Source organism: Dipodomys merriami, unplaced genomic scaffold (assembly GCF_024711535.1).
Source record: "Dipodomys merriami isolate MVZ:Mamm:240054 unplaced genomic scaffold, mDipMer1.0.p SCAF_1, whole genome shotgun sequence".
NCBI lineage: Eukaryota > Metazoa > Chordata > Mammalia > Rodentia > Heteromyidae > Dipodomys > Dipodomys merriami.
The window spans coordinates 39,201,763-39,227,124 of record NW_027202270.1 but is presented as its reverse complement, the minus strand read 5'-3'; the positions used below and the strand labels follow the sequence as shown (position 1 = coordinate 39,227,124).

Here is a 25,362-nt window from a genome sequence, read left to right as displayed (position 1 = left end):
CATATGCATACACACACACATATATATATAACTGTTCTATATTCTCTTATTTTGGCTCTGATATTTTATCTGCCCTATTTAATAATATTTCATACTTATAAACAAAACCTCTGGTACTATCTTTAGAGCAGATGCTGGGAAAAATAGATCTTGGGTCAAAATGAACATCTGAGATTTATGGGACATGATAAATGTTCCTTTGGAGCCTGGTGGGTTTTCCGAGAGGAAGAGAGGTGCGCTCAATGGAGTCTTTGTGTGTGTGTGTGTGTGTGTGTGTGTGTGTGTGTGTGTGTGTGTGTGTGTGTGTGTGTGTGTGTGTGTGTGTGTGTGTGTATGTGTATGTGTGTAAAGAACAAGAATTTCTTCTCCCATCTGAGCCATTTATCTTTAGAGAAAGGTTTTTTCTATGATAAGAAAAGTTGTGAACTCGCAAAAGTATTTATATGTATAATTGAAATTTAAGTTTATGAGGCAGTTTAAATTCCACCAAATTATTTTTGGGTTGTCACAATTTAATAACTCTAGCCTATGTAATGATAGGATATGAATGGTGGACGCTCTGGAGTCTGAGAACTCTTTGAGATTGCATGTAACATTGAGCATATACGTGCATTTTTTTAGACAGGTTTTCTACCTGTCATCCTAGTTCAGCCTATAACCCTAAAATGATTAAGAACCAATAAACAGGTCATTAAAAATTGAGAAATTAACCCGCACAATAAGGACAGTTTTTTTCCTTCATAAAATATAGGGCTTTTAGCATAGAGTTCTTACATAAGTGCTATACTTACATCAAGAGCCACAGACTGCTTGGCCCAGGACTTTTTAACTTGATCATACATAATTGTGTTGTTAATACCAAGCCCACAAAAGATTACAAAAGCCTGAAAAAGGGAAAAGTCATTAATTAAAAGTTGTAATAACTTACGAGCAAAGTACAATATGAAAATGATTGTCATTAGGGAAGGATCTGGAAGCTAACATTTATTGTAGGCAGAGGTGAGCCCTAAGGACATATAGTCATTTAAATTAATTACTATTGTCATGACTTTAACGCTCACTTTACACATAGGAAAATTATCTATTTAATGTCATCATAAAGGCATTACTTCATATGTGTAAAACTATACAGTCTGTTTAAATGTGTTCTTAATTTATTTAGGTTGTATACTGATTTTGATCATTCTGTTCTATTCAACCAAAAACAATCTTGTTCAGTAATGAGGCTATAAAATATTTTAGTAAAGACATTGAGTGAGAGTGACTGTAAGATAAGAGTTAGGGAAAAGGAAGATTGATTAAGAACCCATTGATAAGGAAACTGTAAGATATTTTCAGCTAGAGAAAATAATGATGGGGTTTTCTTATGAGCTTCTGGAAGCTTTTTGTTAGCTTAGGAAGCCTGTTCAAGGCTAACCCTTTGATCTTGGGATGGGATGATGGGATTTTGTTAACACAAAACCAGGTGAAGGTAATACACCTAGAAGAGTGAGGATGGCCCTTAGGACTCTGAATGCCTGTGAATGAGACAGGGATAACACTAGAACTCTTAAGAGGGGAAGACTGTAATAAAATTCTGAAATAAAATTAGGGTAAAAAGCATCAAAAGTTAAAAGTGATGTGATAAATGAAAAATATGATCATTATATATAATTTATATATTCTTTAAAATGTCCCTTAAATCTTGGCACAATATGTAAACATAATAATGATTAAAATTATGGTCCTTATAAATAGGAGCAAATTTGATTAATAATGATTTATCATTATAAATAGGAACAAATTTGATTAATAATTATTTATCCTTATGAATAGGAGCAAACTGTGGTGAGGAGAGGATTGGTGACTCAATGTGACCTCTAGTTTGTAAATCTATTTTCTTACCTCAAAAAGTCGTTGATCTGCATCATCAAAAGGTTTCCCATCAAGTCTATTCAACACTTGAGCTACACCTATAGGAATGAGATACATGGTCATTTTTAGTACAGGTACTATATCACTGTAAAAGGGTAGGCCATAGCCGGGCCTATATTTTTATTAAGTAACTCAAGCATTTAGCTTATGCTTCTATATATCACAACTCTATTATAACTATCATATATAAAGAATATATAGGCATCCATATATACATATACAATTACTGTATATGATCTAATCTATCAATATATCAATCTAGTTACTATCATCTGTCTATCTATCTATCTATCTATCTATCTATCTATCTATCTATCTATCTATCTATCATCTACCTACCTACCTACCTACCTACCTACCTACCTACCTACCTATCCATTCCTTTAAGGCTTAAGAGAGGCGTTATGGCAAAATGATTAAGAACACAGGTTTTGAATTTAGGTGATCTAGTTCAAACTACAATTCTACTATCAGCTCTGAAGCTCTAACTTTTGGGGGGCGGGGTACTGATGTTTGAACTCAGTGACTCATACATCCTAGATAAGTACTCTGGCATATAAGTTATGCCCCCAGCCCTTTTTGTTGTAGCTTGTTTTTCAAGTAATGTCTCATGGTTTTTGCCTAGGCCAGATCTGGACAGTGGTATTTCTACCTCCACCTCTCAAGTGCTGTGATTTCAGGCATGCACCACCTCACTCAGCCTTTGTTACCTCGCTTTCTTAGCATCAAAATTCCTCAAGAGGGGATTTAAATGCTATCTCATAGAGTCATGAAAATTAATGAGACAATTTTAAAATTTTATTATGTTTATTTAAGATGTAACATGTTATGGAACACATATAGAAGTAAAAAGGTTATTATAGTAAAGGAAATTAACATTCAGCAATTCACATAGACAGCTATTTTGGTTTTGGTTTCAGAACAGATACAAATCACTCATTAATTATGAGCTCAAGTGCAATACAATTTTGTTACCTATATTCTTCTTATGGTACATTAAATCCGTAGATGATCTCATCTTACATATTTGTTACTTTGTATCGTTTCACTTTTTTAACCACTGTTTTATCCTCTATAGACAGAAAAATATCTAAATGTTTACAAAACATTTAGCATATTGCTTTGCATAAAGTAAATGATCAGGAAATTATAGGAGCTACTACAAAAAATAAGGACTATTATCACACGGTTAACTTTCAAAATAAAATCAGATGTATTGTCTGCTATCAAAATGATTTACATAACTCTAATAAACCTAATAGTGTTTCACTTTTCCAAAGTTTATTTCCAGCATTATTCCATTATACCAAATTTTAGGTCATGGCATTCAAATTTTAACAGTCTAATCAGAAAAACAAGCCTGCAATATACAAGCCTCTGCTTTCATTTAATACAAACAGAAGACTGCATCTGAAATGTACTTGTATTTTTTAAAAACACAACTTCTCATTAGGGAGGTAATTTATCATATTAAAAAATAATAAAATAAAAATTTGAGCATATAACCAGCAAACTAGAGCACTAATTTTGAAGGAATAACAGATATTTACTACTATTAAATCAGCAGATAACATATGTTATTATTTTGGGGGAATATAGGGAATTGAACTTGAAATTTCTCTACAACTTGAACTACACCCTTCCTCCTTCAGTTATTTTGCTTTTCAGTTTGTTTTCTAGATGGTGTCTTGGATTACAGATGTATACCATCATACCTGGTCACACATGGAATTTTAATGGATTCTTCTCTGTTGTAAATACAAATACATTTAAAATTTTACATAATGTAAGATAATCCCCATTCGTACTAGGAACTCAGATCCCCAGATCCTAGAATATTTCTTTATGTCCAATGATATAGGTTAAATAACCTGATGAAAACCTTATTTCAGAATTCAGGTCTTGATAGCCATCACAAAGTATTAACCCTTTTGGTAGGCAGCAGTGTCTTAGAATTTAGCAGAAAATCTTAGCAAGAAGTAGAAAGAGGCAAATAGGTGCTTCATGTACCAAATCACATTTCCATATATTTCAATAATTTTAACTAATGCCTCCACCCTTCATGAGTATTTTAACCATGAACTATCCACACTTAAGCTTCTCTACCAAACTTCCCCTTTTATTGAGTTTTTTAAGGGAAGCATAAAAGGCAATGAGGGAGGGAAAAATAGTAGAAGCCATGAAAAAAAACCTCAATCCCTTTCGCAGCTTATTTCAGAACTATGCAGGTAGGAAGATACACATTCAGTATATGTCTAATTCTGTAAGTTCCCTCTGCCTTTGTATTTACAGTATTTGTAAAAGCAGTAACATAAAAACATAATAGTGACATTTTTACTAGGAGTTAGACGGCCTGAGCATCAATCCTAACCTTTTTACTAACTTTGTGACCTTGGTCAAGGTATTTCTCTTAGTCTCTCTTTCTCTGTCTTTTTTTTGTTGTTGTTGTTTTGGGTCTGGTCGTGGGGTCTGAACTCTGGGCCTGGGTGCTGTCGCTCAGCTGAAGAGCTGAGCTCAAGGCTAGCACTCTACCACCTGAGCCACAGCGCCACTTCCAGCTTTTATTTCCTGCTTATGTGGTGCTGAGGAATCGAACCCAGGGCCTTAGGCATGCGAGGTAAGCACTCCACCACTGAGCCAACTTCCCAGCCCATCTTTCTCTGTCTTTTGTCTTAGCTTCAATGTTTGCAAGGTAACACATAATAGTTATTTGTTGCCTTCAAGTTGATTGATTCTTTGATATTTGCTTATAGTCTGATCAGTGTCTATATATACTCATTACCAATCATGCTTAGATGATTAGACAACAATATGGGATATAGCTTAGTGAATCCTGAACATATAATAGGAACATCTAAAATTGAGTATATTTTAAAGCAAAATTGTTTCTTTATAAAGTATGTTAGCATTGCTTAGATCATGTCTTACCAATTATTTGGTGGTTGCTATTCCAAATGGGGACGCAGAGAACAGATCTTATGTGAAAACCAGATATCTGGTCAGCCTAGGGTATAAAAAAAAACTTATTAAAGTTGTGTATTAACCATCCACTAGAAGTTGTTTTGAAGGCTGACATGGTAACACACACCTGAAATCCCAGTACTCAGTTGGCAGAGGCAGGAGGATCCTGTGTTCAAGGACAGCATGGGTTATATAGCAAGACCCTGTTAAGAGTTATTTTTATATGTTATAATCTAATTATATACAACATATAAAATCTGACTATATACAATGTGTTTGGTTTATAGATAATAGTGTCAAAGGTATTGTATTTTATGTAAATTCTGGTTTGGAACTGAAATGGAAGAATTGTCATTGCTGAGTTATTCCCACAGCCCAGTGGTAAAAACAACAGAACAATACCCCACCAATGCCTAGTCCAGCCAGAACATAGAGGATAATTCAGCAGTCAGATGACAGACTCCAAACTGTGTACTACCTTCAAATGAGCAAATATCAGCATGAGAATACCAAAAATATGAAAAGAAGGCAGTATCATATCAAAGTCAATAGTCATACAACAAAGGATCTGCATGATAGTAAGGAGAGTAATCTTAAATACAAACTCAAGGGAACGATGGTAAGTATGACCAATGAGATGAAAAAGGACGTGTAAAGACCTCAATGAAATTAAAAAGAACAAAATAATTCAGAGATTACAAATAAAAAATGTAATCAAAGTCAGTGCAAATAAAGTTAAATGAACTTGAAGAGGGTACAAGTAAACATCAAAATGAGCATTAAAAAGATACAAATAAACCAAAGGAAATAAAACAATGCAAGATAATAAAAGGAATAGAAATCTTTAAAAAAAAGATCAAGAATCAATTTTTCTTGGAGAGGAAAATTACAGTTAAATTCCTCTTCAGCAGAATAGATAAGATGAAAGATAGAATTTCAGGACCTGAAGATAAGATGGCCATGGTAGAAAAATTAGAAGTATATAAGGAAAGATATTAAAGAAGTAGGGGATGAATTTGAAAGATCCTTTAGGACTCTACTAAATCAAAACAAAATGAAAAACAGACCTATAAATCCTAGGCATATGGGAAACAGAAGATGCACCAGCTAAACACATTAAGAACTATACTCAATAAAGTAATCACAGAAAATTTCCCAAAGTTTGAAAAATGAGAAGACCATGCATGTACAGGAACCCTTCAGAATACTCAACAAGCTAGAATAGAACCTCCAAGGAGATATTATAGTTAAAGCACTGAGCACAGAGAATAGGAAATATACAGAGAATAAGGAAAAATAGAGAAAGCTGCAGGAGAAAAGCACCAAATCATGTACAATGGTAAACCTATCAGAATAACAATAGATGTCTCAACAGAAACCTTAAAACAAGAAGGGATTGGAACCTGGAATCATACAAATAATTGTGGGAATGCTTGAGGAGATAGGAAGGAATGGGAGGTGGTAAGGACTAAACAGGAGGGATGTTAGAGACTAAACCATGCTGAAATACCTTGCACCTGTGAACAAAGATAGCCGAACAAAACTCACTGAAAGCTATTGAACAACAGGGGGTAAGAGGTTGAGGAAAGTGAGAGCAAGAAAGTATGTCAATCTGATTAAATTATGGTATATATGAAATACCTGGATGAAGCCTCTTTGAACAATTAACATGAACTTTAACCAAAATTAATTGTCAAGAAGGGGAAACATGTTCTGGATGGGGTAAGGGTATTAGTGGGATGGAGGAGGGTAAATGAAGAGAGTAAAGGAGAGGAAATAGAATTAAAATGTGCATGTGTGAAAATAATGCAATAAAGCTTTCTGAGACTGATCTGGGAAAGGGGAGGAAGATGAATGACTGAAAGGGTAGCTCTGATCAAGTTATATTGTGTGTATATAGGGCGTGTCAAAATGAAATCCCCTTGTACAGCTAATTACTGCTAATAAAAAAAGAAAAAGATATTTAAGTGAAAGATCCTACATGTCCTAAAGATGATCAGAAAACAGTAAAGTGCTGCATAATCCATGGAGAAGACCAGAAAGCTACACCTCAAGGTCACTGTAGAAGGGAGAGAAGCTCATGATGCATACAAGAGATTGGTTCCAAATCCATTAACTAAGATATGTAAGTGTCCCTCCTACTAAGGTGATTCTTTTGAGGAATCTTGTCAGTGCAGGAGAAGCAGATGATGACTTGGAAGTTGAAACCAAAAAGAATGTGGAAAATAAGACAAGGTTGGAAAATGTGTGGTGTTTGAAATTCCTAGTGCCCCCTGATGATGAAGCAGCACGAATATTTTTAGAGATCAAGAGCTGAGCAACAATTAACGCTGTTGCTGATCTGAATGGTAGGTATTTGTGTGGACAAATGGCAAAAGCATATTTCTACACTTTGGATAATTTCAGGGTCTTGGATTTGACAGAATAATCTTGATTTTTAAGAACAGGAGTAATTTCTGGTGATCTCCAAGTGAGTTACAGACTGAGCAGTAAGAAAGGCCTTAGCTCCATGACTCTTGGGAATTGAAATTCTTGGGAGGACTTCTAAGGGATGTGTTGATTGGCCCCTTTTTATTTTGTGTTATAAAAATATAAATATATTATGAACATTTCTGATAGTTAGTGTAACCATTTATAGTAGTTGAAGTCTTTTTTCCTAGCCTAATTATGAATAGCATGCCTTTGCAATCTCAAAGTAGTCAAATTTAGATAAACTTTCATATATTTATTTCATATATATATTTATATGGAATATTCCATATATTTATTATCCATTTCAATATGCTGTTTCATGAAGTACTTCATCAGAACTGTGATCATTTTTCTTACTGGGTTTCCTGACATCCCAAAACTAATTTGGAAATATTTGTCCTATGATGTGTAAGAGGCCTTTTCCAATTATGTAATTATAATTATCTTTCCTAATCCATAGCTTGTATTTTCCCTCTCTCTGAGGATAATATGATGTATCCAAATATCTCAAAGTTTTAATTTATAATTAGAACTTTTGGGTCTTATTTAATAAATCTTTCCCTATTTCTAGTTCATGGAGATATTCTCCTATTTTTTTCCCTAGAATCTTATTGTTTTAACTTTCACATTTAAATTTATAATCCAATTGAAAGTGGTTTTTATGTACAATGTGAGATTCTTTTTTATAAGAAATTTGAGTGGAAAAATCTCCCTCTCTATTCTACAGTACCACATTTTTTATTTTCATGTCTCCATGTATGTTTGGATCTGTTTCTGGACTCTATTCAGGCCCATTCATCTAGGTATTTATTTTTTAATGCCAATGCCATGCTGTCTTAAATAATTATTTCTCACAATAAATCTTGATGCTGGCACTATATTCCCTTAACATTATTTTTTCTTCAAGATTAGATTTTCACATAAACTTTAAATTCAGTAGTTTACTATACAGAGGTACACTGATATGATTTGGAGGGATGATATTGAAATTATCAGTTTGGGTTAGAATTGGTATCTTTATAGAACTGAGGTCACAAAAATTGTTTAATTTTACTTAAGGGATTTTCAATTATTTTGGTTTCAAAACTTGTAAGCAAGATTTTGTAGTTTTATTTATTTATTTAATTTTTTTTGTCGGACGTGGGGCTTGAACTCTGGGCCTGGGCACTGTCCCCGCATTCTTCAGCTCAAGGCCAGCGCTCTACCACTTGAGCCACAGCGCCATTTCTGGTTTTCTAGTGGTTTACTGGAGATAAGAGTCTCACAGAGTTTCTTGCCCAGGCTGGCTCTGAACCGCAATCCTCAGATCTCAGCCTCCTAAGTAGCTAGGATTACAGGCGTGAGCCACCAGCGCCTGGCTGATTTTGTAGTTTTATATGTGGGAGTATTGTACTTAATTCGCTGCATGCATTCCTTTCCATTTTAAAAGTTCATGTTATTGTACATGGTATTATAACTTTATTTTCTAATAATTATAAGTTTTTCTTCAGTATCTATGTAGGATTATCTTCATTAGTTCCTCATAGATACTAAAACTTTCAGATATTCAATTCCGTTATATAAAATGGTATTGAATTTCCATGTAACTTAGGCATATTCTCTTATATACATTATATCATCTCTAGTTTCCTTCAAATACCTAGCATAATATAAACATCATATAACCATGTTGTTAAGCTGTATGTTTAGGAACAATTCATATGAAAAAATATGCTTACTATAGATTTTTATGTTTAGTATAGATTTCACTCTGAAGTTGATTGGATCATAGACACAACCTACAGATATAAAAGACCACTGTAATTGATACATAGAAAAAATTGATTCTGCATGTTAGACTTATATTCATAAATCTTGCTATATTTAATTATTAATTTTAATATATTATTAGTACAGTGTTTTGAATGTTCTAGCTATAACACCATGCAAATCTATCTCCAATTCATATGCTTTTAATCATGTGATTTTAGAGCATATGATTTTTCTTTTTTAGTATAGTAAGGTACACATATTGTTTTTGATAATTTCCAGGTACAAAACAAATACGCAGCTCCAAACAAAAACAGTAGCATAAACCATGCACCTAGTATCCTTGTAGATAGATATTTATTAATACCTCTTAGGTGCACAGTAGAGTATGAGGGATATAAAAATGAATTCAGTCACTATCCCTGAAGTTCACAGTATAATATAAATAGAAATAAAGACAAGTATTCAAGTAGAGAATTTACAAAACACTACTTTAAATAAATCTCCAAATCAACTCCCTTTAGAGAAAGCAAGAGTAAGTAGTTTTCGACCCCTTAAAATGAGTCCTCAAAGCCAATGCTGCTGCTGCTGAACTAACATTTATTGGATGTTCACTGTGTATCAGGACCTCTGTTCAGTATTTTCACATGTGTTATTTTCTATATGGTTTCAAATGGCTCAGTGAGGTAGGTACAGTTATCTTCCTTCCTTATCAGGTAAAAGTTACAGACTGACTGCCTGGAATGGGAGAGCCTGGTTCAAAGCAGGCTGACAGTAACAAAGACATCTATCAAAGTTATCTTCAAAAAACAGAGTGGTTTCCTTCCGCTGGCTAAGGATAACATCAGAATTAAGGGAATGCCAGTAAGCAGGAGTCAGCCAATTTTAGAGGCTTCAAAAATAAGATTGGCACCTGGGGACTAGTCTCAGTAGACCAGATTTTGGCTGGGCCTGTTTGGCTTCATAGAGGAAGGGACACACTACTTAGACATCGGAGGTCTGAGCCAGCACCGAGCAATAGCCACACTTGTCTTTGCCAACTCTGGCATAACTGCAGCCCTTGCTAACCTCTCCTACAAATCTGAGGCAGCCGAGGGAAGCAGTCATAGTGAAGAAGAAGGAAGGGAATATTTGGTAGGAAAGACATCACCAGAGCCCAGTGGTGAGAACCAACTATTTAGGCTGTTTGCTAATGTAAAGGTAGTTTGCTTATCTGTCTTTTTTTTTTTTTTTGTCGGTCATGAGGCCTGAACTCTGGGCCTGGGCACTGTCCCTCAGCTCTTCAGCTCCAGGCTAGTGCTCTACCATTTGAGCTACAGCACCACTTCCCGCTTTTTCTGCTTATGTGGTGCTAAGAAATCAAACCCAGGACCTCATGCAAGCAAGGCTAGCCCTCTACCACTGAGCCACCTTCCCAGCCCCTTATCCATCATTTTTAAAGCCTTAGAGTTCCACTAAAGAATTTTTACTCTGGGTGTATATGCTATTCCATCCCTAAGGGAGATAGCATTGAAGCATTTGGTATGAGTAAGGATGCTAGAGTTTCTTGTATACATTTGCAGGGAATAGTATTCAGTTCAAGTTGACATACATTACAACTAAAATGAGAACAGGATTTTCCTGGATAAAATCATCAAGGTAGAATTAGTCCAACAAAAGAACAAAGGGTCAGAGCTTGGAGGACATCCTGATACTGGTGATGGGGAGAGAAAAGGCCATCGAAGCTCATGATCTTAGCCTCACTCAAGGTTTTACTGAAATTTAAAGTGTGAACAGATTGCTAAAGACTTTCTGGAAATTTCTATATCAATGTGTTTCCAAAGTATAAGAAGTATATAAAACTTTTGGCTTACTAATTTCACATATAGGAATTTATCTTATGGTAACTGTCAAAATTGTGCGCCAAAACTTACAAATGGAGGTATGAGCCCTAGTATTACTTATCACAGGGATATTTTTTAAAACATTTACATATTTCATCAGGAGTTGGGTAAGTAAATTATAATGATCTACAGAATAAAATATGCATATAATTAAAATCATAGTAAAGAGGACTGATTTCTGACACAGAAAAGATTTATGTTAAGTGACGGTAATGTGGTATCTGCGGGTATGCAAAATCTTATTGCATGCATCAAAAGATCTTAGGAAAATTATAACCACAAAAAGTTCCTTTTGTATTGCTTGCCTACAGGCATTTAAAATTTATTTTTCTGATTAGACAATCTCATCTTACTTGATCATAACGTTTAATGTAACTTACAGTATGCATTGGCTGTATAACCCTAGCCAAATCACTCAACTCTTCCTGCCTCGATTTTATCATCTACATTTATCTTCTGCACATCAAAATGGCAGTGCTGGTTATCTGCAAATTTGGACACTATAGTTCATTCTCATCTTTTCTTCTTTGCACTTTTTCATGTTTAATAAGTTTCTTTGGGAAGATAAAAGGGTTTTAAACTTTCTAATGTAAATATTTACAAAGCCATACCTCTCAAAACATATCTGCTTCATTGTTTTATAGCCTTCAGGATTATCTAAACTTTCCACCATGAGAATCTCCCAAATTAGACTACGTGGGATGAAGACGCCTTTCTAGGAAGCTGTAGTTCAAATAAACATGTTATCTGAGAATGCCTAGTTTTTCCAATTAAAAATGCATCTACTTAAAATTTTTTGCCTAGTTTCTGTGCTCATAGGACCTTTCTAGTTAATGGGTCTAATTAAAGATGGTTGATAGATCAGCTCAGGAAACCAGCACAACAAACCTGTCTTACAGTCTAGCCTCTCAAAGGCAGACAAAAGAAATGTAAAATGAATTGATGATAATGTAAGATAATTCTATTAATATGCCACGTGCTTTCTTTCTCAAGAAAGATAAGCATAACTTTAACAACAAATAAACCCTGAAGGTTAATCTGCTGGTGAAAAATACTTGTTCTAGCACTAGTACTAGGACAAGATGAGGGAACCAATGTTCAGAGTCCTTTGGGCTGGGCATATAGCTCAGTAGTAGAGCACTTGGCCCTGTGCATATAGTTCTGAGTTCAGTCACCATCACTGCAAGAAAATAGAGTCACATATTGTTTCCTGAAATAATGAGACAAAGACCCTCACTTGAGAAAGGATAGCAAACTGGCTTAAAGTAAGTATCAATGATAGAAGAGTTCCAATGGTAGATGCGTTTCAGCAGATTCACAGATCTTCATTTCACAATGGGTTCAGTTTTGCACATTTTTCTTTGTAACAGAGTATACCTAATAGAACATAAGGTGTTCAAGAGAATAGGGGCTGAATTGTCCTGCCAGATTTGCACTTGGCATCGTGATTGCAGTAGTGCTCCATTGTGAAGATTTGACAGTTGAAATGGCTCTAATGCTGTAAGTCAAGCATCTGTCTCAGTGCCTGGGGCCCCATTATCCTTAAGTGCTACATAACAGGGGCAAGTATTATGGAGTCTCAATGACAGGCTTTTAAAAAACCAGAATTTCACATGGAAGAACTCCATGGTACAAAGATTTAGGGTCAGATTAGGGTCATGGTACCTTACTGTTAACTGTGTAATTCTAAGTATGGCCATTATGGCAGAGGGGATCTGGGTCATGATGAGTTTCTTACCACTTCTGAATTTGTAACCAACACATGGATCCCCGAATCCATCCATGCAAAAGACGTGCCCTATTTTCTAGTAATTTTCTGCCATTCCCCTTGCTGAAAGAATCTTTCCTATTTATATATCAGGTTAAATGGTTCATTCCTTTTGTGGGCAGAAAACAAATCTCATATTTGATATAGCACTAAAAAATTTCCCCATAACCAATTGGAAAGAAGTATTAAATTAAGCAATGAAATATAATGCATTGGATCAATAATTGCTTGTTTTGTATTAGTGTGCTTATTTTAATGCACTTTTCAGTGTAACATGAAAAGAAGAGCAGAAGGCTTCACAGGTGATGTTCTAGAGTGCAACTAATTATAGGGAGTTGAACTCAAAAGCACAATGCCAACCAACAAGAAGGCCAGAATAATAGTTTTATGATGAAGGTATTTGTAAATAGCATGTGGGGCTCCAAGAAGTCAGCTAATAATAACGGTAGATCAGCTGAAAGGTAGATTATGTCCATTCAGCCTCATACAAAGCTCATGGTTAGAATAAACCCAGAAAAGTACTCTACACTGGCAAAGGAAAAGAAAATATTTCGTCTGAATATTCTAAAGATACAGTGAAGCACGTCGACTTACTTGGATCTCATATTATATTTACTGTGATTTGAATGTTTTTTAAAATAATTTTCCAGATGGTTAACAATAGTTTCATAAAATATATATTTTCACATAAGACATAGAGAATCTAAAATTTAAAAAATCTTTATAATTTCAACTGATAACAAAAATATTATAAATGTGAAAACTTAAAGTAATAATAGAATCAAAAGTTCTAATCATGACATCCTTCCAGAGATAGCAGCTATTTGCAATGGCTTGAAGTGAGATCCTCCTCACCTTCTACAAATATATAATGTGTTAATTACCAATATCTAATGTATTCAACAATATATAGCAATAAAGACAAGACATATAAACAGACCCACACCTGTGGCTTACACCTGTAATCCTAGCTACTTGGAAGGCTAAGAACTGGAAGAGCATGGCTCAAAATCCAGTCTGGGAAAAAAGTCCATGAGATTCCATCTCCAAAATAACCAGCAAAATCTGAACTAGAGGCATGTCTGAAGTGGTAGAGTGCCAGCCAAATGAGTATGATGCCCTGAATTGAAATCCTAGTATCCACAAAAAAGATAATAAAATAATTATATATTATGTATGAGCTTTACAGTTATTAAAATATAGTTTCATCTGAGGGAAGCCCAGACCCCGAGGTGGGTGTTTGGGTGCCATGGCATAAGAACAAAGAAAAGAAAAACTACTCTTAACAGCTCAGAGTGAGCCTGACTGGTGTCAGTGACTCATGACTGTAATTCTGCTACTCAGGACCTGCGGATCATGCTTCAGAGACAGCCAGGGTAGGAAAGCTTGTGAGTCTCTTATCTCCAATTAACCACCCAAAAGCAAAAATCCAGATTTTGAGCTATGGCTCCAATAGCCTTGAGCTCTAGCCTTGAGCAAAACACAAAGCTTGAGGATAGCAGGCCTTGAGGTCAAGCCCTGGGACTGGCACAAAAAAGAAAAAAAAAAGAGGTCAGCGTGACAATCTACAATGAACACTTTGTGTTATATATAAATATGTGTATATGTACATATATACATGGTGAATATCTAGCTATATGTGTCTACATATCTATCTATATACTTGAAAATAAACTCATCTGAATTTATCTGTAATCCTCTGTAGTACCTTATAAACTTCAAAGTTGTTTTGACATATTCTGCTTATCAGCATAATCAGCTTACATAATTAACATCAAGCAATAAAACCAACCAATTTACTGTTTATTGGCAGCAATTTTTAAAATATGGTAGTGTTTTAGAGCAGCTGTTGAGAAACAAATGTTATATACACATTTTTATTATTAACCATTTCATAGTTTAATATATGGCAACTCAATTATAAAAGAGCATTTGAGTAAGGATGCTCACTTTTTGCTAAAACCAGATTGGAGATTTTTACCCCAGTAAACTCAGGGATTGCTGTTGGTTCACATTCTGTCCATTTTTCTTCAACCAGCAAATCATTGGCATTGTGACAATGAAACCTTAGATTCCCTCTTACCTCCGCATCAAAGCGTGGGTCCTGGTAGGCATCACTTATGTTCACTGGGAGGCCTGTGGAAGCAACCAGCTCAGCGATGCTGTTATTTATCAGCCAGTCAGAGTATGACGATTTCTCCATGCTTTCCTTGAAGCTGTCAGAGCATCAAGGCAGGCAGCAAGAAAAGAGAGAAGCATAAGTTTGACATAAACTCTATCCAATTACCCGAATAGAATTATTTATCCTCATTAAAAACAGATAAGTAATCTTAGTCATAGAACAACAGTGAAGTAATCATTAGTAGTTACTTTCAAATGACTTACCTGCTAGAATATAAAATAATCAAGTCCATGGATAGAAACCACAGATTCTCTATGACCTAAACCCAACTCTAGGTTGTATTTAGGTTTCAAAGGAAGCTGGTATAAAAGCAGCTAACTAGATAACCAAAACTGGTCATAGAACACCAACATTTAATAAATTACTAAGCTCTCCATCCTGTCCCCCTTAATTATATAGACTGGATGTTTATCAGCTCTCGCTGTGGGACAAGAATAGTCTAGATGTGTTTGCCCAATTCATTGTCTTCATATGATTTCTATAAAGTGAATATGATTCTCCATATTTGACAGATCAGAATATTGAGGCTCAGAAGTTTTAGTAACTTTCAAGGATGATGTATACTTTTTACTTAAACTTGAATCCTAGGCCCTAGATTATTGTATAATTTTTCTGATGTATTTCAGGAATGAATAGGTAGGAGAAGAACAGGAATCATGTGATAGTACCTTAAAAATTAAAGGTCGGTGCAGTCAGAGTTTCAGGCAGATGCTGAAGGTAGTAATCATTTTAGTCTACCCTTCAGTCCAAGGTAAGGGGAAGAAAAGATACTGAATTTGATGAGTAAATATCATAGGTCCTTACTTAAACAGAATTCCCAGAGGAGACATTAAAACAAAAACACTGGGTAAGGGCTTCTGAAAGACTCAGACTAAATCTAAAATGTCTTCAAATAGCTTTTAGTTTAGGCCACATGCTGCACTGAATGCATTCTAATGTCCTTGAATAATGTAGAAAGAAAAAAGTTCCTTAAGAGTCTAAAAAAAGTTAAATCAATATAATCAACACCTAAATTTCACTGAAATATCATTACAAGGTTAAAATTAACTATTTATTCACTTTCTTTATCTCTAGAAAATACATCTCTCTAAGCTCAGGATTAATTTTTAACTAACAAGCTAACTGTAGAGAACTTTTAGTTTATTATTTTTATAAAGGTCAGGGCATAGGAAGAGATAGGTATTGAAGTGAGTTCCATGTAAAGGACTCCTTTTCAGTTGCTCCTTCCTTAATAATATCATGCCAAATGGAAGACTCAAACTGTCTTCCAAGAAATCTTCATGAACACAAATACATTGACTGCGGAGTCTAAGAATAAAAGAGAATTGCCCTGTTACAGAAAATACACACTCCTGAAATATGGTTGTCCCTGAAGTAAGGGCCAGTGAGGTAAACATAAACCTCAGGAATGCCAAGTCCAAAGTAGCTTAAGAGAGAAATCAATATCAGCAAGACAAAACAAGACAAAATAAAACACATCAGGACAAGTGACTTCAATATCTTCAGTTATCTTAAACACCACACAGAAAACTGCAAGAAAATAAACTTCCTCCTATCTGCAGCATTGCTTCTCAGAGTCTCTAAATGAAAAGGTGAAACTATTTGAAAAACATAAGGTTAATCATCAGACTGTGTTTGTGTTGATGTTTTTGTTCTGAACATTAGAGTTCACTTCAATATCATCACTAGGAACTCTTAAGACTTTACTCTTTTAAGAATGAACACTGGTTGACCTCTATCAAGTACTAAGCAGAAAAGAAGTGAATCTTGTTTGGGGAGAATGAAGATTTTTTTGTTTTTGCTGAAAGGAGTTGATCCATGGAAACCCATCTGTACATGAAATATCTGCCTAGTTCTGCCTCTTCCTCCATACTTACAGAGAGGGTAAGGACAGAGAAGAGGGCCATACGTTCAGGAAGTTTACAGACAATGATGATGGACAATGGGAATGCACATAATGGAGGGATGTTCAAGATATTAAAGGAATGGTGGAAAGATTCAGTTCTGTTTGTGTTGGGAATGGTATATAGATAACTACAAAAGAAAATGGTCTAAGTTAGTCTTTGAAAGATAAGGGAAAATAAGTGTTCATTAGAAGGATGATTGAATGATTAAAAAAAACAATTTAGACAAAACTACAGCATGAGTGGAAAAACCTCCCATGCCCCTGGATTGGAAGGATCAACATCGTGAAAATGGTAATACTTCCCAAGGCTATCTACAAATTCAATGCGATACCTATCAATATTCCAACCTCATTCTTCAAGAAGAGGTTATTATTATGCCCTGTATGTGGTTCTTCCTTTCTTTTTTCTTTTTTTTCTATCTTAGTTTTCTGTACCCTTTCTCTCATATATAAGTTTATTTGATCTGTGGAAAGGAAAGGGAATCACAGAAACAGCAGGACAAAGGATGAGCCACTGTGACAGTGATATTCATTTGATACTATGTTGGAAATTATCTTTACATCTTTACATCTTGGAGGGGAAAACAGGAGAAAACTTTGGATAGGGTAACTGTTTAAAAACAAATGTACTCATTACCTACATATGTAACTGCTCATCAACTTTTCAATAAAGATTTTTAAAATGGTCAATCGCCCTCTTGTCAGTTTGAGTATTATCCAATGAAGGTAAGAATATGAGAGATCAAGAGTCAGGAACTATTTGAGAAAGATACTTCTCTTTCTATGCTTTGCAAACAAAACTTGATTCTTGATGTACAGGTTAAACATGGTAGTATTTGATATTTTGTTTCATTGACTAGACTTCAATCGGAACTTTGGTTCACAAAAAGAAACCCCATACCTTACTTTCTCTTATCAAGAAAAGTCAACTCCTGGAGCCCTTTCTTAAGCCTCCAGCTGTGCAACATATTTGAAGTTATCTTTTAATTGGGAGATTAAGGAAATAAATCAATACTGGTAGGACTCAAAGCTGGAACCCCAGCAGGAGAATCTTAAAGAAACAGGACTAGGGCATTAATAATCTCCTATGGGCTTCAATATATATTTGAAGGTTATCAAACTACTCTTTTAGCCATAAAAGGAAATGAGAGAGTGTGCAATTAGAACCAGCCAGTCAGTTCGTATACTGCAGTAGGAAAGATGCCATAAATTGCAAGAGTTCTGGAAGTTTATTGTGACCTGTTAATGAACTTGCATTTGAGGTATTGCCTGAGGACGTTTTATTACACATACTTGATTTCTCTAATTTTAGCATGCTGTGTTATCACAAATCAGGACATGGAAACCAAAGAACACATTTTCTATACTTCATTACTTTAAGTTATCAAATTAAAATGATGAGGTCCTCCCTGGCCTGCCCTTGGAATTGGCATTACTTTGGGAAAGGGTCTTAGGACTCTCAGATGGGTGTCGAATGGCATTTCATTGAGTGGTTGATGTCTTTCATTTAGAGTAAAGTTCTTAGTTTCACAGCAAAAGGAATCTGTTTTGATTTGGGTTGCTATTCTAATCTTGGTCATTACTTGGCAGCCGTGAGACTACAGGCAAATATATGAATGGAAAACAGGAGAAATAAAACCTATTTTACAGGACCTTTTTTGAGGGTTTGATATCATACTGTTAAAGACTGTGTGCACAAAGACGGCTCTTGGCGAATATTAGTTCTTATATCACAAAGATTTCCTTTTATTACAACCGCCTAGATGAAACTTGCTTAATTTAACTGCTTAGCTCCTGGGGCAGAAGAGGGGTTTCTGGTTTTGACTATGGTAGCACTGTCAGATTTGGAAAGGAACTGAAGAGAAAGTGTGCTAGTTGGCACAACTGCGGATAATAGTGCCCTGTTAAAATTATATCCTGTGGCCATCACCATAGATCTCTAGATTGAGGGCACACCTCACAACAAAGCTTGGGTACACATACAGACAGCAAGACAGGAGTAGACTTGTTTGTTAAACTGATAGCCAAAGCATACTAAAGAAAGACCTACAAAAATAAGTTAAATATCAAAACCAACCATTAAGACCTCTGAGTAGTCATAATTCTGTTTACTATGTATAATTAATCCAAGAATAGTTAACCTACATAAGCCATTTTATTATGTTCAAGTTCAGTATTTTTTTCCATGTGTTTTGTTCATGGAAAATCCTTATAGCTTTTCTTTTTTTCTCTGTGACAGTCTTACTAGAATGACAAGATCTCTCGGCTAAAATAAATAAAGGTAATAACAAGATTTGTTTTTACTTCACTTTTCAGGTCCAAAGATATGAAAATATAAACAAAATTGCATATTTTAATTTTGTTTAAGAGGTGAAAATAAGATACTTAAAATATGTTTGATTGAGACTCTCAAGATTAGAGTGCTGGGAATATGGCTTAGTAGTAGAGTACTTGCCTAGCATGCATGAAGCCCTTGGTTCACATAGACAGAAAAATCCAGAAGTAGCACTGTGGCTCAAATGATAGAGTGCTAGCCTTGAGCAAAATAAGCTCAGGGGCAGTGGTCAGGCCCTGACTGTCAATAAAAAAAAGATGAATTTGGAAGATATACAACTTCTTTACAAATATTTCTTCACTTTCATGTTTCTTATAATTAATATCATAGAGGGGAAAAATGAGTTATTTAGGAAGAAAACATGCAAACATAGAAGTATCCAAATGATGTTTCCCTAACAGTTGTGCTTTGTTAGGTCCAGTAAAAGTATCTCAGTGATGGATCTCAATCTCAACAATCTGAATTCTGTTAGTAAAGAAAGCAGAGATATCTAGGTGACTAAGAATCGGGATTTCTACTAAAGGTAGCATCCTTGGTAACGAGTGTAAACTTGTTCAACCTCTTTGGAAAGCAGTATGGAGGTTCCTCAAAAGACTCCACACAAAGTTCCCCTATGTCCCAGCAATCCCACTTTTGGGCATTTACCAAATGATCACAAACAAGACCATACTAAAGCTACCAGCACAACTATGTTTATTGCAGCATTATTTACCATAGCTAAGATATGGAATCAACCCAGATACCCCTCAGTAGATGAATGGATCAAGAAAATGTGGTATATATACACAATGGAGTTCTATGCTTACATCACAAAGAATGACATTGTCCCATTTGTTAGGAAATAGAAAGACTTGGAAAAAAATATATTAAGTGAAGTAAGCCAGGCCCAAAGCAATATAGGTCCCATGGTTTCCCTTATTTGCAATAACTAGTATATATCTGAGACAAACAGAAACTGTCAAACAAGTTGATGTTAGGCAAAATGAACCCCAAGATAAGGATTCAAATATCTTTGCTTTCATGCAATTGTTTCTAACATATTTTTTATTGTGAAAATACTGTACAGAAGGGTTACAATTACATAGGCAAGATAATGAGTACATTACTTATCAAGCATTGTAGCCTCCTCCTTTGTTTCCCCTTCCCATCCCTTCCCATCTTTCCCCCTCCCTCCCACCCAATCCTCCCCACTTCCCCCTCCTTCTCCCCCCCCCCACCAAAGTTGTAAAGTTCGTTTTCGACATAACGACTTGTACATCTCATTGTTGCAATGGGTCCACCTGTATCCCTATTTAAACGATTTGTTATTCCCCTTCCCCTCCACAATTTATACCGACATCAAATACAGTGAAAGCAGGGGATATACTGTGGGGGAGGGACATACAAAACAACAAAGAAATAATCTTATAAATGCGTTAGAAACAATCACATGAAAGAAAAAAACATTTGAATACATATCTTAGGGTGCATTTCCCTAACATCACCTTATCTGACCTTTTCTGCTTGACTCAGACATATACTAGATATTACAAATAAGGGAAACCATGGGACCTATGTTTCTTTGGGCCTGGCTTACTTCAGTTAATATAATTTTTCCCAAGCCTTTCTATTTCCTAACAAATGGGGCAATGTCATTCTTTCTGACATTGTGTATATATACCACATTTTCTTGATCCATTCATCTACTGAGGGGCATCTGGGTTGGTTCCATATCTTAGCTATAGTAAATAGTGCTGCAATAAACACAGTCGTGCTGATAGCTTTAGTGTGTTCTTGTTTGTAAACATTTGGGTAAATGCCCAAAAGTGGGATTGCTGGGTCATAGGGGAGCTCTATATGGAGTCTTTTGAGAAACCTCCATACTACTTTCCAAAGTGGGTTTCTAACATATTTATGATGATTGCTTTGTTGCTTTGTATGTACCTCCCCCATGGTATAAGCCCTGCTTTCACTGTATTTGATGATATAATTTGTGGAGGGGAAAGGGAAAAATGAATTGTTTAAATAGGGATACAGGGGACCCATTTCAACAATGAGATGTATAAGACATTATGTCGAAAAACAAACTTTACAACTTTGGTGGGGTGGGAAGTGGGGGGATGTGGGAATGGTAAGGGGGTGTGGGGGTAGGGGGTGGAGAGGAAAAGGGATAGGAAGGGGAAACAAAGGAGGAGGCAACAATGCTTGATAAGAAATGCACTCACTATCTTGCCCATGTAACTGTAACCCCCTCTGTATAGTATTTTCACAATTAAAAAAAAAAAAACCTTGTGAAAAAATTCCAGTAATCATGACAATGTGGTAAAAGGAAAGGAAAATAGATCAAAAGAACATAATTGAGAGTCTAGAAATAAACCTATACTCTTAACATAAAGTGATTTTTTATGAAAGTACCAAGATACTTCAATGGGGGAAAAGAATAGTCTTTCCAATTACTTTTGCTTAGACAACTGTATACCTCATGAAAATCAATATTTAGAGCCTTATTTCATACCACATAAAAAGTTAACTGAAGGTGGATAAAAATTTAGGTATAAGAGTAAAATCATCAAACGCCTAGAAGATGACATGGACATCAGTCTTCATGACTTGAATTAAGCAATTAACTAAAAGCACAAGTGACAGAAAAAGGAAAGGAAAACTCACAGAATGGATAAAATACATAAATCATGACTTGTACCAAGAATTTACAAAGAACTCTTGCAATTAGAGAAATACAAATCAAACCACAGTGAAATGTATTTCACATTTGCTGGGATAGCTATAATAAAAAGGAAAAAGAACTATTGGTAAAAATCTGGAGAAATTGGAATCGTTATACATTGTTGGTGGAACATAAAAAACTAGAATTATTTCTCAATTATCTTAATTGCAGTATTGGTGGTATAGCCACAGTGGAAAACAATTTGGTACCTTTTGTGAAAGTTAAGCACAGAATGACAACATCATCCATAAATTTCACTTCTAGGCCTATACCCAAGAGAACTGAAAACACATATGTACCCAAGATTTGAACAGGATTGTTCATAGTCAAGAAGTAGAGACAGTACCATCAATTGGTGAGTGGCTAAACAAAAGGTTGCATATCCATACAAAGAAATATTATTCAGCACCGAAAAAAGATGAAGGAATAAGAACATGTTGGATGAACAGTAAGAACATTACACTAAACATGAAACACTACACATAAAAGGCAACATATTGCATGATTCAACCATATGAAAGATCCAGAATAGGCAAATGTATAGAGTCAAAATGTATAAAGACTTCTGCATTTGCAGAAGTCTGGGAGGGGTGGAGAGTGGAATGACAACAAGAAAAAATAGTTTCTCTTTGGAGTAATGAAAATATTCCAGAAAAAGACATTGTTATGGATATACAACTTTGTGAATATCCATTGAATCGAATATTTAAAGGATAATTTTATGGTATGTGAATTCTATCTCAAGGGAAAAAGCTTAGATACTTTAATGATAAGAGGATGATGTACAAAGATACAATTATGTTGCCAAGACAGAATAGCCGAAAAGAGTTTTAGAAAGTTAATTAAATCTAGTAATAAGTATCAAGCTCCTCACTAAATGCTGTGGCCATTCATAACTCCTGAGACACCCTTCACCAGGGAGCATAGCTGACTGTCCATCTCATCTCTACCCCTTTGGATCCAACTTGCCCTGCCAGTTCTCAGCATAGAAAGTGGGATGTGGGGCACTCGTATGGCTGCAAGACTCTTCCAACTCTTCTACTGTTTGGGACTTCCCATTGCCAGGGCTGAGACTTTTTCTATTATTTGAGACTCTTCTTATTTGTTCTTTATTTTCCTCTCTTCTATCTCAAATCACTGTGTCAAGGCTTTTTCTACCTATTCTTGATCCTTCCTTCTTTATGCCTTACAATCATTTTTCCCTAAAAAAATTCTTTGTTCTTCTAACCTTGGCATATAATGCTTGAAGGACAGGAGCTGACTCACTAAAATAGATCTAAAATTGATTCCAGTCTAGTACTTGAAATATGGCTGGAAGGCCCTGGTAGGGCCTTGTATGTGCATTTATCTGATTGGGGGAAGGGAAGTGAAATAACAAAATGCTGAAAGAAGTACAAAAGATGACCCGTTGAAACAATGATACTCACAGGACACTATGTCGGAAATAAACTTTACAACTTTGGGAAGGAGTGAGGGAAGGGAAGAGATACGGGGGGAACAGCAATGGAGTGGGTAACAATGTTCCATGAGAGATGTACCTTACTCATGTAAGTGTAACCCCTCTGTACAGCATCTTTACAATAAAATAAAAATTTTAAAAAGAGTAGAATTCACAGAAATTTCTAAGCTATGATTCCATTTATGAAAATAAGCAAAACCATAGGTTATTTTATAAATACTTAGAACACCAGAGAAACATATCTAAAACTTCATCAAATTTGAATATAGAAGGAAATCAAATGTATCTATGGATATAAGTGAAGATATGTAACATTGACCTTCAATGAAGTAAAATGAGACTGTCAACAGGCAGAAACTTTTCACATTAAAGAAAAAAAAAGACTATGAGAGATGGTTACTCTGCATGGCTCCAGGATCCTAAAATTTGTTTATGTAACACATTTAATTTACTTGTACTAAATAGATGTAAAAGAACCCAATAAGCCATCCACTCCACAAGAGTGCCTACTTTGAAGAACAATATGTATTTAAGTGAAGAAGTTCTAGAATGCTTAGAAAATACCACTTCACCCAATCATTGTACTTCACTATTATATTTAATTTAAATATTATATAATTACAATTGAGACTACAACCACTGCCTGGGTAACCCAGACCAAGCTTATGCACCAAGATCATAGTATTTCAAACTATGAGGAAATCAATTTAGTAAGTCAGGAAAGCAGGGTTCTTTATTTTGTCTTAGAACAGATGAGAATATACATACAGAGTAAAGTACAGCTTGATCAAGTTTTTATTTTAGATGTATGTGTCTATTTGTGGATATGTTTATATCCATTAACTAGATTTCAATATTCTTATTGTTGATCGTATTTGAAAAAACTGAAAGTCATGATCTAAGAGATTCACCATGAAGTCGGCACATCCAGGAGCCACAGTAAAGACATTTGTCAAGGTTCCCCAGAATGTCTCTGGTTCCCCAAAGACTCACCAAGGTCATGTACCTTTAATGATAGTGATCAAGTGGGTGAATCACAGTAGACTTTCTGGAGGCATTCAGTTAACCAATCTAGAGACAGAATCACATTCATAATCAGATGAGGTGCCAGAGATCACCTCATCTGGGTCAACTCAACCTGAGAGCTCCAAAACTCACAGTGTGTTGAGAATATGGAAGACCCTTCCTCATCATCACATGCTGTCTTTGGACTAATACAGTTTATCCCAAGCTCAATCCTGGTCACATCATCGATGCTGAAGAAGCATAAAAGATGGTAGCCAGATATTTCTGGGAATGTTGCTCATAAAGGCTTGAACCAACAATACAGGCCATTCTTTCATTTTCTGGAAGAAGGGTGATTCATGGAAGAAAATTCTTCTTTTAAATTGAGATGATTTGGAACATTGAATCTGGAGTTAAGAATAGTTAAAAAAGAGTAGCCAGGAATGCTTACAGACCATTGCTAGAAGTGAAACAATGCTACGCATTCATTTCTTCCAGGGCCATTGAAGGAACTTCTTGTTGCCCGTGGTTTCTATCTGGACCCTAGTTAGCAATTGTGTCAGAAGTGATTTGTCTGTAACACTAGATGCCACACAAATTAGTAAAGAAAGCAAAAAACACCAAGGAATTGAAGTATATTTTATTATTCAGACCTGAAAAATATGATGTGGACAATAAATGTTGGAAAACACTTCAACAAGTGTTGGAAAACAAATGTTCAGCAAATGTTGAAAGGAATAATAGAGCTGCTCAATCTTAAAATGGAAAGAAATCCTAATTTCTCAGGTGCTTTTCATAGTTCAGGTGTATGTACCCTCCAGGTAAATGTAGGTCAACTATGGGGTAGAAAAGCCACAGGAAAAGTAAGGTGTGGTAGGTTCAGATTGGTTAATTGAATTTATGATATCACTAACTGCAAATGCACTGTTGTTTTTAAGCAATTGGAAAGAAAGCTGCCAGAAACAAACATTATTATCAGAAAAATATCTTATTTTGTTGTATTTTTCCAGTTTGTAGGTCTGAA

At 35.3% G+C, this 25,362-nt stretch overlaps 1 protein-coding gene across 1 annotated transcript in view; it reads right to left on the bottom strand.

Moving 5' to 3' along the window:
• Pde11a (phosphodiesterase 11A) overlaps window positions 1–25,362 on the bottom strand; it is a 352,033-nt gene that overhangs the window by 160,094 nt on the left and 166,577 nt on the right. The window contains exons 6-9 of the mRNA XM_070020261.1: window positions 14,831–14,963; window positions 4,843–4,918; window positions 1,885–1,952; window positions 792–884 (exon numbers count right to left, since the gene is read on the bottom strand). Of these exons, the coding sequence (XP_069876362.1) occupies window positions 792–884; window positions 1,885–1,952; window positions 4,843–4,918; window positions 14,831–14,963 (370 nt within the window). The remainder of the gene's footprint in view (window positions 1–791; window positions 885–1,884; window positions 1,953–4,842; window positions 4,919–14,830; window positions 14,964–25,362) is intronic.